Here is a 20,415-nt window from a genome sequence, read left to right as displayed (position 1 = left end):
AGATCGTGGGAAGTCGAAAGATCCGCAAAACCAGTAATGAATATCGCGGGAAATCGAAAGATACGCAAAACCAGTAATGAAGATCGCGGGAAGTCGAAAGATCCGCAAAACCAGTAATGAAGATCGCGGGAAGTCGAAAGATCCGCAAAACCAGTAATGAAGATCGCGGGAAATCGAAAGATCCGCAAAACCAGTAATGAAGATCGCGGGAAGTCGAAAGATCCGCAAAACCAGTAATGAAGATCGCGGGAAATCGAAAGATCCGCAAAACCAGTAATGAAGATCGCGGGAAGTCGAAAGATCCGCAAAACCAGTAATGAAGATCGCGGGAAATCGAAAGATCCGCAAAACCAATAATGAAGATAGCGGGAAGTCGAAAGATCCGGGCAACGAAAAACCAGTCAACATGGCAATCCACCATGAGGCCTATGTCTTGCAATGGGCTTCTATCGAATAATATATATACACTTCGTTCCTTTATCCAAAAATATCATTCGTGTAAATGTAATTATGTGAAAATTTCTATAACAAGAGTGACCATGTTTCTTGATAATCCGAGCCGTAATTAAAAACGTGTTTAACAGTTAGACAAAATAAATATAACTTTGTTTGCATAAATTATACTTATTGAAAATAAACAGGCGTACAAAATCGGTGTATTTATTGCAAAGTTGCAACGAGCATTATATATTTGTTATTGTTATGATTTAAATAATTTGAAAACCATACATAATATTTATATATTTTTTAAATTTTTGTAACATACCTAGAGCCACAAATAATCCTTCAAAGTAGCCGCAGATGTGTCCCTCTTTTTCTATACCAGGGTTGACAAAGCTCTTTGATAGTGCAAGCCATTTTACAAAATTTAAATTTTTTTGCGAGCTGCAATTAAATGCCTACCTTAAACACCCAAAAGAATGTTTTAATTACAAAAATGATATTTAATGAAATTATTTAAACAAAAGTACAAAATAAGTGTATTGAAGTTAGATATATACACAAGTATATGACGGCACTTCTTATAATATTTATAAGCTGCCGGTTAATTAATTACGATCTGTATTTAGATTTTGCTCTTTTTGGCCGCAGTTTTGCTACCCCTGTTCTATATTATATACGAATTATCTAGGACTAACCCAAAGGTTTATTGTTTATCATTTAGTTTTAGGACTTGATAGTGCATGTGTATATGCTAGTATACATTACATTTACAATCACGGTGCTATGTGAATTATTTTTCCTGGAATATTATTGCAACCCGTACGTTGTCCTGGGCAAATAAAAACAATTGATTACACCACGAATAACATCCGGAGGGAAGTCTCATAGCCGAAAATAGACTCATCGCTTCCAATAAACATTGCAATTGACTAATTAGTTCCCATTGTGTTATTACACAATTATTTGTAAGTAATTGCATAGGTTTTGCGTTATTTCCCTTTAGTTATTGTATATATAGTAGTTATGTTGAAATAATTGCTTATGTATCAAAATAAACAGAAACATTTGAAAATTGTTTAGTGTCAAATCAAAATGTACTACTAAAAATAATATGCTATATTAAATCTAACATATAAAATTCTCGTGTCACGGTGTGCGTGATTGAACTCCTCAGAAACGGCTCGACCGATTTTCGTGAATCTTAGCGCGCATATCGGCCAGGGTGGAGAATCGGACAACATCTATTTTTCATCCCCCTAAATGTTAAGGGTGGTCCACCCCTAAATTTTATTTTTTATTTTTTTTTACACAAAATTTTTTGTTTTTAATTTTTTTTATGATACGGCATACAAAAATACAAACAACCCTAATTTTTCACCCTTCTACGATCAACTCTAATTTTTTGTTTGTTAATTAAAAACTTTCCTAAAAAAAAATTCTAGAAATAACATACATGGCAAAGCAACGTTTGCGGGATCAGCTAGTATTCATTTTAAAATTGAAGGGACCACGAGGTACCAGAGCGAGAGGCAAATCTAATTCCAGATGGGCTGACGAGATCGTGGCTACGGCAGATCACGGGCGGCTCCAAGTTGTCAAAGATAGAGGAAAATGGAAAGCTTTGGAGGAGGCTTTTACCCTGAGGGGGTCCATTTAAACTTAGTACAAAATTATTCAAACTATTACTAATTTTTAGTCATTTGTGTGGAATGAAATGAAGCTTTATTATTATTATATTAAATAATAAGAGTAAACAGTTTACGTCATTGTAATTATTATGACACAGTAATTACATAAAGTACCTAAAAACAAGACCATGTATTAAGTTATAATTTGTATGCTGCTTGTTGCATATAGTAAGGTCAACTTTAAAATCTTACTCGTTGCTCCTAAATTATGGACGGCTACTTTGAAGGAGATGGAAGCAATTTGAATACCACGTTTTTCAAGTCAGATATTACTATTTCTCAAAAAATGTATGATCGAGAATTGTAAGGATACTCAAAAGATTATAGATGTCCATCTGAGAAGGAGGACAATGATAAATGTGTCAAGGGTTTTAATTTTTCATTTATTTAGAAAAGGATTGTCTTCAGTTCTACGTTGAAGTTATAATGTTGAGTGCGAATGCGTAGCACGCTTTCGTTGGTAGAGTCAAACCTCATAGTGATGGACCTGACATCACTTTGACCTTGAATTTGTGATGGTCTTGTTGTCACTATTAGCTGTTAGTGGTGGGTTCATAGACCCACGTCGGTGATGTACTTATGTGTATTAACTATATCCTTGTGTCTCTTTCGTTAAGATGTTCGACAACATCCCTTAGGTAAAGACTTGGGGTATACTATCGAACCTGTTTAACTAAAGAGTAATCTTTTATAAGGTAATTAGAATGAAAAAGAAGGATAGATAAAAGTGTAGAATTAAAAATAAAGTAAAAAAAACGTCCCTGTTCAATAAACAAGATAGGGTATTAAGAGGTCTCCAATAGCGGGGGCCGTATAAAATAAAAAAGAGTTATCTTTAACTTGTTCCGGTTAAAGTTTATTCATAAATTAAACCGGGTTGCACAAGAATACTGTAAGCCGCCGTCGCTACAAAAGTGTGACTAATATTATGAATAATATTAAAAAGACCAACGTAACACTTATTTCATTCTTTTATTTTCACTTTTTATTTTATAATACATTTAATCTTATCGACCTACGAACAAATCCCGACGGATTTAATTGCGCTTTTGTGATAAAGTCGTAAATTCTGACTTCGTCATATTACTTATAAAGTGCCAACAAATTGCTCTTATTTTGAAACACTAGTTAATAAACAGTACAGTTTTAAATTTCTTACATTACCTAATATATGTCGTATAGGAAGCTGGGTCATTATCAATCCGAAGCAAATTATTTGTTTCCTTATAACACAGATTAAAAATAAAAAGTGACAGACGATGCAGTACGCAGAAGTGACGGCCGATCAGACTGGAGAGGTAACCACAAAGTGTATAGACAGCTTTGTTAAAGTCATCGGAAGACACTGATTTCAGGCTACATTCAATCGGTCATATTTGAAATCCATTGGAATTTTCTATATCTAGTAGATTTTTACCTCTGAAATAATACTGAACACTTTTCCATAGTTGATACGCACTTTTATTTTAAACGACTTTTCAAATATGGAAGTCCTAAAACGCAACTAGGTGAACATTTTTTTTTTAATTAGTATTATCCATACAATATCTTTGTGATACAACCTTTATTTATTGTGTAGCTGGAAAATATCGATAATATTAAACAAAACCTAACTCGATAATGTATCTATAATACCAATTATTTCTTTAAAAACATCTTTCAAGCGTCAACTTATAAAGCAGTTTACCTTAACCTTTTATGAGTCATGGTGCATGACTTAGGTTTTCTAAAGCTCTCACGCCTTCCTGAGTAACATATATATATATATTTTTATATTAGAGCGATAGGGTTAAACTTCTGTTGATTCTACTTTCGAAATACTCCCTGAACAATCAAATTGCCCCTCTGTTGTGTTGGAAAACACTGGTCTATAGCACTTAGAGTAGGTCATAACAAGCAACCTATAATCTAAAGCTTCTTTATTTTTTAATACGAAAAATTCAAACATATATTACATATTAAAAACTGAAAATACTAAGTTCATATTAATGACTTTATATCCTTAAATATAAAATAAAAAAAATTTAAAGCAATCGTTAATAATACAAATCATTTTCTTGATATACAGGCTGACTGTTTACAGGTATAAATGTAAATGCTTTAAAGTAATGTGTCAGTACAAAGATTTACATCCATACCTATTTTCAATCACCTTACATAAAGTGATCACTGTGATGTTACATTAATTTATTATTTATGTTGGGATGCTATAGGCCAACTCGTTTTTACAAATGTATTTCGTGGTTAATAATATTCATAAGCACGATCAATTAGAATTTATTCAGGATTAATTAGAAAATTCATATTTCGGATACATTGTTTACACATGGTTTAATGAAAAGCATAAGTTAATCAAAATGTTATGACTCAAATTCAAATTTTTGAATCAAAAATATGCAAGGCGAGCAAAACCTTGTGCAACTCCATACTTGTGCGTACACGTTTAGACATGTGATTGCACGAAGTTGCGACGCATTACGCGTTGTTGCGTGAATTAGGCGGCATGCACACAAATTTGGAAACGCACTCATTTGGGTTGTCCCATAAATCAGCGCCATGCCGAACACTGGTATTATGTTATAATTTGTAACTAATTCCAAAAAAAAAATAAAAAAAATTCACTCTTCTTTTTAGACCTGACTTACACTACTGCTAAAGTATCATTTCCATATCCCACAGGTTCCGAGGAAGAGCTTAAAGAGAGTTTTGCTTAAAACCTTTTATTTAACAAACCTCAAGGGATCCCTAGGATCCCTTGGCTCGGGCCGCTCTGTACTATAATTTCTCTGAATTGGGATGCCGCCAAACTATATAGTACCTGCGTCGCCGGAGGGGCTATATCGGTAACATATATTTTTAATATTGGAATTAAAAAAGTTAAGTAATTTTCCTTTAATTTTCTAGAATGAGTCATATAAAACTAATTCTAGTGATTTTTGAAATAAAGGTGTAATAACCACCAAAAAAGTTTTCCAGTGGTCGAAACAAATAATAATCCGAAGGCGCCAGACCTGGAGAATAGGGTGGGTGTGGCGCCTATCACATTCAAACTGTAAAAGCTTTTGGCGAGTAATCAAACTTGTGTGAGTCGACACATTATCATACTATAATTACAACATATTAATAACATTCATTGAAAAATAAGTTTTATTTATAACGCATCGAAGCCTTCAAATCAAACGAACAAAGTACACACTGAATGCATATGATAAACACGAAGCATTCAAACATGGAACAACATCCCCACCACCGCCACCACGTGGTTGGGCCGGCAATGAAAGCATTACGTACGGTGCAATAGAAGCTACAAAAGACCAATCGTCACGGCAGATGCCAAAGTTGCCCCTTCACAAGCCGTCTGACCAGATCGCAAGCCTCAGTGTCGCGTTGAGCGGCGTCCGAGACGCACGCATTGTTACGACGCCGACCGTGTTTCTTTATTACGAATGTTCACAATGCAGTTCTGTTTGGCGTTTTTAGTTTTACTATTATTTTTCACAACAAACTTCGTGAACACAGGTCAGTAACTACACAATATATACAACTCAAATTACATTAACATGAATAACCACCAAGAATTCGACTAGAATATGTAAATGAAATATAAAAAAAATGCAAAAAAAAATTAAATCGTAAATTTAGATTTACGAGGGACAGTCATTTATTCCTTTCCTAGAATCGCGTATTAGAGAAAAAAAATCATTTTATAATATTATGTTAATACACATATATAGTTAAATATGTAATTGCATAGCAATTTATTTAGATTTGATAAAAAATGATACGTACTAGAAACACGTAAGACTGGAGTAGTAAACGGAATTGTTGCGAATACTCAAAGAACGTAATGTAGGATTCGTTTGTTTTCATTGTAAACAGATATTACATTTAATGCGCGGGAATCTCAAAACCTTGCTTCGGCCTTGTCTTGTATGTTGTTGGAATACATAAGTTTGTGAAACATTATGGGGATTGTAAAATACTGTACTGTACATTTGTACAAAATCAATTAAACTAAACGAACCAAGACAGTTATTTATGATGCAGTGAACGTAAAGTGACAACAATTGGGTATTTCAACTATTAAGGCGTTTTTTGATTTTACATTGGCTCCGAAAACAGTGTAATATTAAAATTTTATGTTGTAAATATCCATGAAAAACTTGTTATAACAATCAAAAATTCCATCAAATTGATCAAAGAACCAAGAATTAGAAAATTTTGTTGAATAAAAGTAAACATGGGCACCGCCCAAATATTTACTTGTGGAAAATGGCTTCGATAATTAGTTCGTCGTTATATTTTGCATAAGTAATGTTTTAATAAACAAAATCTGTGTAATTTTGTGTTCATTGAGACAAGTGGTTTGGCACTTAACCTGTGCTTTAAACTAAAGTTAATTTTTAAACATGAAATCGCTTCTTACAATATGAAAGTAAAGGTTGAGAGAGAAGTGAATGGAGGTTAAAGCATTTGAACGGTCTTCCGCTTTTCGAAAAATTACGGATTCCATTCGTCGCAACGTAAATATTGCATATGAATGCATTGCATGGAAACGTAAAGTGAATGAAAAGGGTATTAAATTTACTATGATATTCCATATTCCAATTCAAACTCTTTTGACGTTCATTCCGGAAAGTCAACTATTTATACTTTTTCAAATGATTTTAAATCAAAACAAAAACTAGTGAGCAGCGTCTAAAACTAATATATCGAATGTTTAGTTGTAGGTGTAAAAGCTCTGAAGGGGTATTTGTTGTCATATAATATATGGCACTATCCACAAATCTATAGTTTCAGACATTATAAATATCGTGCATTACGTTAAAAGCGTTTTAAAAATACTATGTATATAAATTTTTTTATATATAAAATAATATATTTATACTATCTATCCCTAGAGACTTTGGACGGCCAGAAGTTAGTCTGACGCATTTCAAATGAAAAAATAAATCAATGTAATATATTCCGGAATGATCATTCCATATAGGGTATATATACAGCTTTTTACTGTACGTGCACATATTATTGTGTTTCATTTTGTCGGTAGAAAAATACAACACTAAGTGAGTTTTCTAATTCTCTTATAATTTTATATCAGTTTAAACCGAACGCATGGCTTGCATATTATCTTGTACATGCATAATTACCTGAACAGCGGCTTGTAATGGCTTGTATTGTTGCTTTGATTTATTGATTGAAAGAAACAATTACGAAGCCTTATTTCATTCTGTATAGTTTGATACCGCACTCATACAAGAGCGATCTTAGTAAAGCAAACTACAGCTATACTTTCAACAATTAACACCACAACTTTTATTCAATCTCAAATCAAAATAAATGTTTATGTGAATAAATCGTTTCAACAGGTGATAGAATAGAGTAACTTAAAACTTCACGTCAAAACCGTGAAGAAATTAATTAAGTAATATTCGTGTGTGTATATATATATATATATATATATATATATATGTATATATATTGACCCCATGAAGCTAACATTCGAAGTAAACCATTTTTTTAAAGTATAAATAAAATTGTTAAGTTAAACTTTTCAATGCCAGGCTTTTAATGGTATATTTAAATTGATTAATATCATATTATAATATATACTAACCTTTTCCGGAAGACAAACTTAAAATGTAACACATATATATAAATATTACATATACATGTATGTACATACATATATTTATGTACTTTTATTTTTATGTATTCTTAAACTTACACATCCAAAAAAGCTTTCTCTTGTGCACAAGAACTTCACTCTCAAAACGTAAATCACTCATGTCATGTCTCCATGGGCAGGTTTCCAATGACCCTTTTGTTCATTTACATATTTTTTTAAATGGAATTTCACCCGTTCGTCCTGCATGTTATTACTTAAACTATCAACATCAATTACAAATTTGTTGTAGTAACGGGAGATATATTCCGATACCTTTCATATTATTGAAAAACAAACAAGTATTATGACAATAAGTTATACGAGTACATGTCTCTAGGTACATTACGTATGTTCATATAACAGACGTTATTTTTGGAACCGCGTCTAGCGGCTATTATAGCGATATCATTGAGGACAACGTAAGTTTAAATATGAGTCATGTAAGTAATAAAATGAAATTATACGTAAATAATAGAATTACTTAATTGTATTATAAATACATATGTATTTCTTTAGTCAAAAAGAAAAGGTGAATAATTGAAGATAGAAAGGCGACATAGCGCGCAAAACTAATAGCCGCTGGAGCCTTAAGGTTCTAGAGTAAAGACCACAGACCGGCAAGTGCAGCGAAGTAATACTGTGATCAATAAGTAAAGTGAATCTTTTTGTAAAATGTAAAAAAGAAATTATTTATTTATTTTACCAAATCAATTTTATTCCTTTCAAAGTAATCCCCGTCTGATAAAACGCATATATGCCAACGCCTTTTCCAGTCCTCAAAACAGCAGTAAAATAAAGCCTTCAATACCTTCTTTGACTTGGTATTTATCTCTTCCATCGTGTCCAACGACGACCTGGCATTGACCTTTAGAGTTTGCTGAATAGCCAGAAGTTGCACGGAGCCAAATCAGACGAATATGGTGGTTGCGAAACGATATGAGACGAGTTTTTAGCGAAATGTCGCAAAGAACCAATGCAGTATTACATCGACCAACCGAGACTTGACGCATTGGAGACACAAAAAGTCATTCAAAATCATTTTGACTAAGCAAAATGATCTTACAACTTTTCAAAAACTAACGCTTGACAAATGTTATAGATAGTCTTACCAACCTAGGAAAAAAATTCCTGCCTATCTAATGCCTGGGAGTATTTAAAACATTTTTTCTCATTTAAGACAATTTCACTTTATTTTTTAATCGCAGTAAACGCACCCTTACAAGATGGACAAAGGACTTTGTAAGGCCGCCAAATGTACGCCGCTTCCAACCAGATTTATTTAAAATCTGTGATGGTGGGATATGTCCAACAGTAGATCAGCTACGGCTGAGATGATAATGATAAATATAGGACATAGTGAGTAACAAAACAAATGAAAAATTTTTAGAATAGATATTTCCAGTTTTTACGGTTTTTTTTTCAAAAGGAAAATAGCATAGAAGCCACAATCTTCCCATCTGGTAAGGACGGGTTTACACTCTATATTGCCGGTCACGACAAATACAACACTTTTAAGTCAAACAATTCTTGAGCGTTCGAAATTCAAAACGAACGCAAATTTGAATTTTGACACCATCAGTGATGTGATTAGCTACCGTTGCGCGTAGGGTCGTATAAATTTCAAATAATCTTTGTACTTATGTGAATACAGCATCCCGAAAAATCTTGGCTATCATTTTCCTTACCAACGTGCTTGGATGGTTAATCACCCGCAAAACGCTAAACGCATATTCCTTCATCTAAAGAAGATCACATCCGCGTTTGGGTGGTATCATCCCTGACAGCATTTAACACATATCTTGGTACAATAATATTTATGTTAACATTTCATTAATCTAGTAATTCTAGTGATATCCATCAGTTTGTTTGTTCTTGTAAAAAATTGCAGATTATTTTAAAGTATTGGCACACAGAATTATTTTGATAAATAATATTATTCTACTTCAAAATAAAAATTTAGCAAATATTTTGTGTTACACAAGGTTAAGATTACTAAAAAAATTTTGGTGTAAACGAAAAATCGCATGTAACAGAATTAACCCAAATTGAACCCAATAAAAGTATCTAAAAACAACATACAGTGTTCTCGGAATGGCTAATTGCTTATGAGTAATTGCATATGACTAATTGATACATGTATTTCCCATTTTTAAAGAAAACACAGCGTTTGTTAAAGTCGTTTAAATACACTGGATGCAGGCCGCTTCCAGTCGGCCCTATTGGAAATCATATCCAGTAATGAACGTTCTATTGAAACGATAATGATGATAGTGCAAAGTGTATGACGATTAAAAAATATCGCAATTAAGATCTCAGACATATTTCTTATATTTTAGTATTCATAATTTAATTAACAAAATCACTTTGAATTACTGAGATCCTTGCATTGTTTTTCGGCCGTGAAATCAGAAATGACAAATAAGAAGAAAAAGTAAGAATTAAATTTAAACGTTTCCAGATAAACAATGCCGCATGCCAAACGGAAACACCGGGGATTGCGTGTTTTGGAAGAAGTGCAAACCTTTGTTCGAGCTGAACAAGAAGAGAGTCAAAACTGCGGCCGATCTGAACTACCTGAAGCAGTCCTCGTGCGGGGTCTCATCCGGCTACCGGCAACTTGTAAGTATGATTAGAGTACAGCAGTTATATTTATAGGAAAATAACTCATTTTAATTAACAGGCATCTCATAATTGTATCCATGTTGGTTTCCAAAGATATTTCACTTCTAAATTTCAAATTAAAAATAAATTACTTATCAGATTTTGGTTGATTGTAATTTGAGAAATTTGACTTGTTGACTCATTTACATGGTTGATATTTATACATTAAACATTGTTAAATTTCATTTAAAAAGAGCTAATATTGAGTTCCTGTCTGGTTCTTCTGAGTAGATCAGCATTCCGAGGCATTAGTAAAATAATTTGATAGTGAATTTATTATCGTCGATTCAGCCAGCCTCCCTGATAGAATTTCAATGGGAATAGTTGGAAACGACTTGAGTTCAGCATCTGTAAAATTTTTGCGGGAACGCCCTACGCTGCGCTCTTCGGTCCGTAGTCTCTACTTTAAAACCTTAAGGCTCCAGCGGACATCAGTTCTGCGCGTTATGTAGCCTGACAACTGCCACCACAACTTTCCAAAATGCTTGGCTTTATCAGTTAACTTAATTCATCTACAGATCTTCTCATTTCTGATCTCTGAAAGTGAAATCATATCGCTTTCCATCCTGGAATGCAAAACATGCAAATAAAACAAAACAATTTTTAATTCAAATCAGTAATTAAGTCTGAAATGTAGGGACCATATAGCGTGCAGAAAAAAGTTACACTGGAGCCTTAAAGTTTTGGACTAGAGATCAAGGACCAGGAAGAGTAATGTAAAAAATCTCCCATAACTATGACGGAAGCTCGATGCAGACCGCTTGCAACCGATCTTTTCGTAACAATAAAATGATGAATGAAGATAGATCGAGCAGTGGAACCATCTAGAATAGATGTAATTAAAAATAATAATACTACAACACATTTTAAATCTATGTCTCAAACATGAGCTCACGACGAAAAAAAGAGGATTATTGAAACCACTATTGCATGCCCAATTTAGACACATAAACGTCTTACTCTGTCAGCTTAAATAGTTTAGTTATGCTTTTAATAAACTAACGTATATTTACGATTTAAAAATTCCCACCTCGTGCAAAATATGCAATAAATCTTTTGCATTTTTTCTCAGCATTTTTAATTCCATCTATTCTTTTATTTTACCATATTTTGTGTGCTCTAGTTACATTCATTATAGGTGTAAAAGCTTCATAGTGGTGAATGTTTGATTATTTGCTGACAGTGTACGGTGAACCCTATGTACCGAACCCGATAAAAGTAAAAGCGTTATTCAACTTCGGATAACTTAATATTATAATACATTTAAAAAACTTTTAAGTTGAACGGTTTTTTGATACCCATATTGTGGTGGTTGTGAAAAAATATGTACCTAGTCCGCCATATTGGAACGGCGTTCATCTTGAATTTTAAATTTTGACATAATCATCGTGTTTTACTAGAATAGCCCTTTCATTTGATACCCATATTGAGGGGGTTAAGGAAAAATACGTAATCCGCCATTTTGTATCGGCGGCCATCTTAGATTTATAATGTTATTGATTTTATTATATTGTATTGTCATCTAAATTAAATGTGTGTACCAAATTTCAGATCAATCTGACAACGGGAAGGTGCTTAAATTTCAATTTCTAATTTTGATCCAAATAAATTCCGTACGGGTCGAACTTAATAAAACCGTTTAATTACTACTATTTACTTATCTGTCCAAGACTGTACTTACAGCCAGAATTTACTAATCTATCGCATTCCAATAGAAAAAGTAAATTAATGTAACATATTTCAAAGTAATCACTTTACACTATGAGATTGGAAATATGTGAAGGTCTTGACAAATGAGCTATACATTCACTCCGTTAAAGCTTATAGTTCAACAACAAAACACCCCGTATAAAGAATGAAGCTCTAGTAAAAATCAAATAATATTTGTTGACAGTTCTGCTGCCCGCCGGAATCGCAGTGGGCTAACTTTCAAGCGATCCCAATCGTGTATCCGGATATGGACATGATTGACTTAAGAGAGAAACCGACCCCAATAACCATTGATCAAGGAAACGACATCAACCCGAGGGACACTGATGAAGACAAAGTTAAAGTTATTAAATATCCTGAAACAAAACGTCCACCGCCGACAAACATACAAGGCGGTGCTGAATGTGGAAAGGACTTATCCAATGCAAATAGAATTATAGGTAGGTTAACAATCATTAAAATGATACAGTCATAATTATATCGGCCGATAGATGCCGGCTTCAGCTACTTGCAGCGGCTTTAACCAAATCGTCTGTCCACCCAATAGGACACTTTAACCACGCCACGTCCACCGGCTCGTGGTCGCCACTAGAGAATCTTTAGCCTCCATTCCCCCAAGAATAACTATGCAGTAAAATATTCCAAACAGAAATCTTTATATTGAGTAAGGAATACTTGGAAATGACTGTTGGAAATAGATAATACTTTTGGAGAATTAATAGAGAAGACATTGCTTATACTCGTATAAGCGAGCATTAGTGTCGCAGACACAGTTACACTTGTTTTAATATGTATTTATATATGTATATACATGTAAGGCATTTATATTTATATATATATGTGTGTGTGTGTGTGTGTATAAATATAGTGTATGTATGTATATATATATAAATATATATATATATATATATATATATATATATATATATATATATATATATATATATATAATGAAGCATCTTTTCACCTTTGTGATAGTAGCCGGCTGTCCACTCGCCAAAAACTGATTACGAGTTATCATTTATTTTTGTCGCTGGTACTCCATGGCAGCTACATCTAATTCGGCAGAACGTAATATCTTGATAAACCTATTTTGACATTCATATTGAATTTTTTAAAAATAAATTCATTGTTGTAAGACGACTTAAGTTATGGTGTTATTCTCTTATGTCAAATAGTTCCTTACGGATTATGATGACAATATTTATCGAGAACACGAAAGTTACAAAAACACGTTAGATTGTAGTTCATAAAACAGATGTCACAATTATTCATAAACGTAATTTCATGGAAAGAAACATCTAAAAATCTGTTCACCGCAAAATTTTATTATTTGCCAAGGCATTGAAATATATTTTTATTTAACTTTATAGCCAGTGTCATAATTTTTTTTAATCTAACCAAATCATGGCCTAGCTTAAGTCTATGATATAATAAAATCGCGACAAAACTTATCATTCGCGATGCGATATATTTTTTCTAAAATGTACATAAATGTTTTCTAATAGTTTTAATGAAAAGTATACTTTTAATACTTCCTTATCCAATAGGAAAGTATTTTAAATCTTAATATAATTCTTGCAGAAATGATGTAGTGTTTTGAAATAAATTCTAGGGGGAGGCATAGCGGCTATCGACCAATACCCGTGGCTCGCCTTACTCGAGTATGACAACGGCGCCACGCTTTGCGGGGGCAGCCTAATCACAACGAGATTTGTGTTAACAGCGGCGCATTGTTTGACCAAGAAACCGTAAGTAAAGACTTTGTATTTTCATTTTAAATTTATATCGTAATTAATTAATATTTATTACCAGAGCACCAGAGCTGGTATCCAGATTATGTTTCTCAGTTAAAGTAATATCGGTATTAAGAAAAATTGTTTTGTAATAAATCCTTTTTCTTATTTAACCCGAAGAACCACAGTCAGGGCTAAAATAACTAAACACACACCGAACTAAAATCCGGTATTAAAACCGGTATTATTATTAAAAAAAATTACTAGTATATTTTTAATTACTCATTTATTATATTGACTTGTTAAAATATAATATATGAAATTCAATAAATTTTGTTCCAAAATGCGTTAATATTATTTATTTTATTACATAGAGAGTAGGAGTAGATAGATACAAAAAACGTGCAAGTGAAAAAAAGTACATATTAAATTCTATGTTTTATTTTACATATAACAGGCTAGTATGATATATATAATTAAAGAAGCAAAAAATATAATTAAATTGAAAGTATTTATGAAATAATACTAATAACTTGCATTTTGTATGTATAATCTAATACCAAAATGCCCGTATTGTTACAAAATACTTGTTTTTAATACAGGACAAAAACTGTCCGGGATTCGGAATCCCGAAATTGTAAGTCCTAACCATAGTACGATTTGGAACCATTACAAATGTTCGTCTTTTTTAAAAGCATACTTAAATATTGCGGTATGTGTTCGCATTAAGCCAGATTTATAAAAAAGAATATCAAAGAATGTTTGTGTACTATGAGTTAGTACATTCGAAATGATTTCATATAAATTATTTAAATATAGGTTGAATAAATAATTTCATGTCATTAAATATACATGGTATCTGAGTTTCTTTCGCTTGTTCTTCTCAGGTCTGAACAATTTATCATCAAAACAGATGATTGATTCAACATGATATCAACAAGAGATATAGTCTATATTATGTTGAATCATGAATATTTTGGACTGGATAAAAACATACCGTATTATATTAATATTATAGGTAGATGACAATTCCAAATTTGGTCCCGAAATCATTAACAAAATATTAGAAATTTAAATAAATAATGTACATTCCAGAAAGTTCGCACGACTGGCTGAATTCAACACCTCCTCGTATCCGGTCGACTACGTCGAGGTTGACGGCGGATGCTGCGATGAAATAACAGTAGAAATAATACCAATTGAGAAGAATATACCGCATCCAAATTACACGAGAGCAAACCATCATCATGACATTGGCTTATCTAAACTGAAATTTGACGCTCCTATAACAGGTAACTATCTTTTTCATATATATTCATCAATATACCAGTCGATATATCCCCCCCCCCCTCCCTCAAGATCGTCGCGGCGATCGTTCGTATATTCTTACACTGTTTACATTACTGTCTCTAAGTTGTTTGCAAGAAGTGACATCTACTCTCATCAGTAAAAAAAAAATTATAATTCAATGAGAAAAGCTTGACCTATAGAAATTACTCCTTATTTTCGTCGTATCACATTACTGAGAATCATGATGATTTGCTTATTTCGTACTATTTTACGCCATCTGTGCTGGTCTTCGACGGTGGGTATTGCTTCAGCTGCTGTGGTATAGAGGTTGTTTCGGATTTGATTGGACTAACGCATGGAAAAGCAGCCTAATGGGAGCCTTCCATCCGTTAACCCTTAATAGCCTGATTTACGAAAGTGATTTTTTTTAATATTACCGTGTTTGCTTGAGGGTTGCTAGATGAAGGGAAAAATAGATTTTTTTTTTTTATTTCTTTGGAAAGAATATTAGACATCAGTAAAATTCGTACAGCCAACCTATTAAAAAAACTAATAGTAATGTGAACATTCGGTTTAAAAGATTGGTATCAAAATTGAAACTCCAGGCTATTAAGGGTTAAAATAACAAATTTGCTTTATAGTATATCAAAGTTCGGAACCAAGTCCAGACCTGTTCAGGATTTTCTATTCCAAAAACAATATCTTGATAATGGCAGTGATAACATTAGATTATTATAATACATCACTGTCATAAGAAAGCTCACCCAGCTCAGCCTTCTTACTACATGTAATGTAGCTAGAAGGAGTGTGATACAATAACCCGTATTTGCATTTCATGAATATGATATTTATCAAAACATATGAAACGCCATCGATAGCATTCATTTCTAAACAGTCTAGACATTACGTGTTTAGTTTGGTGCAGTTTATTGCAATTCCTTCATTTGTTTTGTGCACTTCTTTTATATGCTCAGGATATATAAATTTTATTAAAGATTTATTCACATAGATACTGATTTAGAGTCCTGTTTATCGCTACATTGAATAGAATTATTCCCAAAGTAAACTTTAATCAAGTTGCTTTTTAAATTTGAGACACATATTAGAGAAATAAGCGTTTCTTTCACTCCATTTATATCACTGAAACCCATTATTAACTGCCACAATACAACCTATTATATAATATGCTCATGTCGAACATAACAATCTTTTATCATAGATGTAACAAATACGACAACCGCCGCACATGTACTGAAGTACAACCTGAGGTTGGCAATATAGAGTAGGGATGAGGAAGTGGTCGCACGAAACGTATTCTTAAAAACTGGACATTGTTAAGGCATCGTTAAGATAGAATAAGATACTTACTTATTTACTTAGAAAATTATTACATGCAAAGCGTGAGCAATTAAAAAATCGGAAATAAAAGTCGTAAATGTAAAACAAGAACATGTATGATAATGTCTTTGGAACATCGATCCTATTTAAAAAATTCTCTCATTATCATCATCGTCATTTAGCCGATAGATGCCCACTGCAGGGAATGACCTCCCACAAAGATCTCCACGAAGTCCCGTCTTGCGCTATCCACATCCAGCGATTTCCCATACATTAACTATGTGGTCGGTCTACCCAGTGAGGGGCCTATCTCCACCGCGTCCACCGACTCTTGATTACCATAAGATAACATTTATCTGCAAAGGCAGTTGATAGCACTGTATACTGTGCTCTCTTTAACTTCCATCAACATCTTTACCATTCCAGCCGTCGGACGTCTAGTTCTGAACATAGGCATCCTGTATAGCGTCTTGACTTTAACAACAAGATTAGAGAGAAATATTAGATAGAATAATATTAACATTCCAAATTGATTTTTTTTTTTGTAATTAATCAAATCAGATGAAGGTATACCGAAGAGAGTAGATACATTAGTCATTGTTTACTCAAGTGGACATTTTTGTTTAGCTAGCAGGTTATGAAATCGGTTTAAAGTAAAATTTGTACAGAGATTTCGAATGAAATGTACTTATTTTAAAACGAGGGTTTTAATACCTTTACTGTACACATTAATAATAATGTGAATTAACATTATTTACCAGCCTTACCACGTCCAATTAAATCAACCAATCAAATCGTTCATTGTGAAAAAGTCGTATTTACATTGACCAGTTGAAAACATACTTTCGAACTGCTAGTAATGTTAAAATTTCTTTAGCAACAAAAATAATAATTATTATTTGTTTGTTGAAATATAGATAGATACATGTTTTACGATAAATTATAGTGATATCACCCTATGTATCACTAGATCTAATAAATTTAACAGACAATTTATAATATTACAAAATTTACATTAAACTCCAACAAATATGCTTGTTCAAGAGAGAGAAAAAAATAATAATGCAAATTTAACTAAGATAAAGAGCAATTAATTGTAAAAGAGGTCTGTTAGTTAGTGGAAAAACTTAAATTGAAATTAAAATATGAACATATATACATAATATATTCAAAATTAGTCTCACTGCGAGATCGAATCGAAAATTCCCAGAAAAAACAAGGTCAACGTCGTAGTTAAGAATTAATCGTCTGAAGTGGCAGTAGACTGGCCATTTGGGACGAAATGTTCTCAAGTGGCGATTAGGAGACGGTAGATGCGGAGTGGGTCGCAGAAAATCACTGGACGCGTACAGCGCAAGACTTATTACCGGAGCGATCAAATATCCCTACTATGCCTTCTAGTAAGCGCCTGTCGACTAATGTAATGATTTAAAAATAAATAATTAACAAAGTTTATGTCTAAACCTGATCTATTATTCTTAATTTTGCATTACACAATATGTATTCAGTTTTATTTGCATCTCTAACATCTTTGTTGTATTGTATATAAATGCAATAAGAAAAGACGTAAAGGAAAATCCTAAGGATATTCACAGTGACTCAGTCGTTGTTTTAATAATCCATTTCGTGTTCATTAAGTTATGAAATACACATTTATTACATTTTACTTTAATTTGTCCTGGAATAATTTGTTAAGATGACGTTGTTTACGAAAATTTATTAAGCAATGCAACGTTTTGAAATTCCGTGCTTCGCTAATTCATACAGCTAGCTAAGACATACACGTAGGTACTATACTAATTTAAAATATTGTACTGTGGTTTATCACATACTTTGATTTGATTCGGAGCCGCAAATTTTGTGATAAATGTACACCATTGCCAAACAATGACAGCAAAATTTGTGTGAAATAACTAAAAATTTTTAAGGCATGTCGCAATATTCTCTTTGCGTGGTTGTTACTGTCGTACTCTATGTATTATCTCATTTTCATAGATATTACAATTGTTATTATCGTCATTAGTTAAGCAATAGGACGTCTACAGTTGGACATAGACCTCCTCTATTTAATGGAATCAGGCGTTACCTTGCGAAAGTCCATCCTAAGTAAGAAAAGGACCAATATTTAGCCACTTCCGCACATGCAGTGGTAGTCGTGCAATGAAATGCACCGCCCGCCAGCCCGCTGATAAATGCGTATGCGGTAAACAATGCGAATCACACAATTGCCACCGCCAAATTACTCAACACGTGTTTCACTTCTCCACGGGGCATCTTCAGGAGTTATGTTACTCTGATTAGTGCTAAACACAGAATGCCTCCTCCTCCATATATTTCGAATAGGACCGGTTAGAAGCGGTTTACATACAGCGCCACTTGCCGGTCCTTTAGATCGGCATTTATATATTTACTATAGTTATTATGTTAGTACTGGTACATGTTATATCTTACATTGCTTCATCTTTACAGAGTTCATTCGACTGATATGTCTACCTACGCAAGACTTCAGAAAAAGCTTTAAAACCCCGCTAAACTTCACGGTGGCGGGCTGGGGAAGCAACGGAACTCAATTCAGCGAAGTTAAGAAACACGTGAAAGTACCTTACGTGCCGAACGACAGCTGCCAAACGGTGTATTCGTTTAGGAAGATATCTGACGGACAGATGTGTGCCGGCGGAGTAAGGAATGAGGACTCTTGTTCCGGGGACTCAGGTGGACCTTTGATGTACGACTTCGAAGAAAAATTCGTTGCGGTCGGTGTCGTGAGCTACGGACTCAACGTATGCGGAACAGAAAACGCACCAGGGGTCTACACATACGTTTATCAATACTTAGATTGGATCAGTGACGTCATGCAGGAGAACAAACCCAGTTAGATCTAGTGACTTACCCACCAATTGCATTAGTATTTAAGTATTAATCTTAATCTAGATCTCACTGTAATCCATTTTCGCCTATTTATGAATCTAATTATATGTTTTTTTTAATCTAATAATATATTGTTACCGGAGTCATTTAGTTAAAATTTAGCTTTATTAAGTTAAGTTAATATATGTAAAAAGATATAAAGTGTTTAAACCAAAAATTCACTTTTATTTACATACTTTAAGATAATTAACAATGAACATGAAATATTTTATACGACCTCGTGAAATTGTCGGAATATTGTGGACTCTGCATCCAACCAGGCCTGTTTGAAATCTACTTGAGAGGCCTAAGGCAGCTTTGACGTACTACAGCTGTAATTATGATAATGATATATGTAGTACAAGATGTAATGTTATGGCGTATTATAACAATGTGGAAATATTAGGGGCTTTGATATACAAAACCAAGACTTTGGTTACAGACTACTATTCAAAATGCAAAAAGGGCAGTATGTGTCGCCTACACAATCGATATACATTTCAATTGGCTGTGGGAGTAAAAGCTTCAAAGGGGGTGAAGGTTTTATACTTATTTCCAATAGCATTGTATAAACTTATCACTCTAAAGCTATATTGAAAAATCTACTCACCAATAACATCTGACAGGACACAGTGAACAATAATTATATTCTTACTAGACTATTATTACGTTGTTATTTTTGAAACCATTGATTTTTAAATAATGTACCATAAATTAAATTAATAACCAAATAAGTAAACACCCTGTACACATATAACATTGGTTTTGTACCCTGTACACAACAACCATATCTTCAATAATTTTATAAATAATAAAGTACATTTATTGTTTACTTCCGTAACTTGACTAAGGCACATAACTATATCAAAGTTTGTTTTCGGTTTATATTCACCTAATATTAATTAGTTGACGTCAAAAATATAAGATTTTCTAGCCAAGCCACAGCTTGACGTCTTTGAGATTTTAACATAAT

At 33.1% G+C, this 20,415-nt stretch overlaps 2 protein-coding genes across 2 annotated transcripts in view; one reads left to right on the top strand and one right to left on the bottom strand.

Annotated features, from left to right (window-relative positions):
- The window catches only part of mim (missing-in-metastasis), a 282,563-nt gene that overhangs the window by 92,755 nt on the left and 169,393 nt on the right, over window positions 1-20,415 (bottom strand). The gene's annotated exons all lie outside the window — the stretch shown is intronic.
- On the top strand, window positions 5,501-19,654 carry LOC137924753 (phenoloxidase-activating enzyme-like). Its single transcript, XM_068768176.1, has 6 exons — window positions 5,501-5,651; window positions 10,259-10,419; window positions 12,356-12,611; window positions 13,787-13,922; window positions 15,003-15,199; window positions 19,005-19,654. Exons 1-6 carry the CDS (start codon window positions 5,579-5,581, stop codon window positions 19,409-19,411), a joined length of 1,230 nt encoding a protein of 409 aa, XP_068624277.1. The 5' UTR covers window positions 5,501-5,578; the 3' UTR covers window positions 19,412-19,654.

Source organism: Battus philenor, unplaced genomic scaffold (assembly GCF_028537555.1).
Source record: "Battus philenor isolate CCGP_79_NKW_IND1 unplaced genomic scaffold, ilBatPhil1.0.hap1 SCAF_24, whole genome shotgun sequence".
In the NCBI taxonomy this organism is placed as follows: Eukaryota; Metazoa; Arthropoda; class Insecta; order Lepidoptera; family Papilionidae; genus Battus; species Battus philenor.
This window is presented reverse-complemented; position numbering and strand designations above follow the sequence as displayed.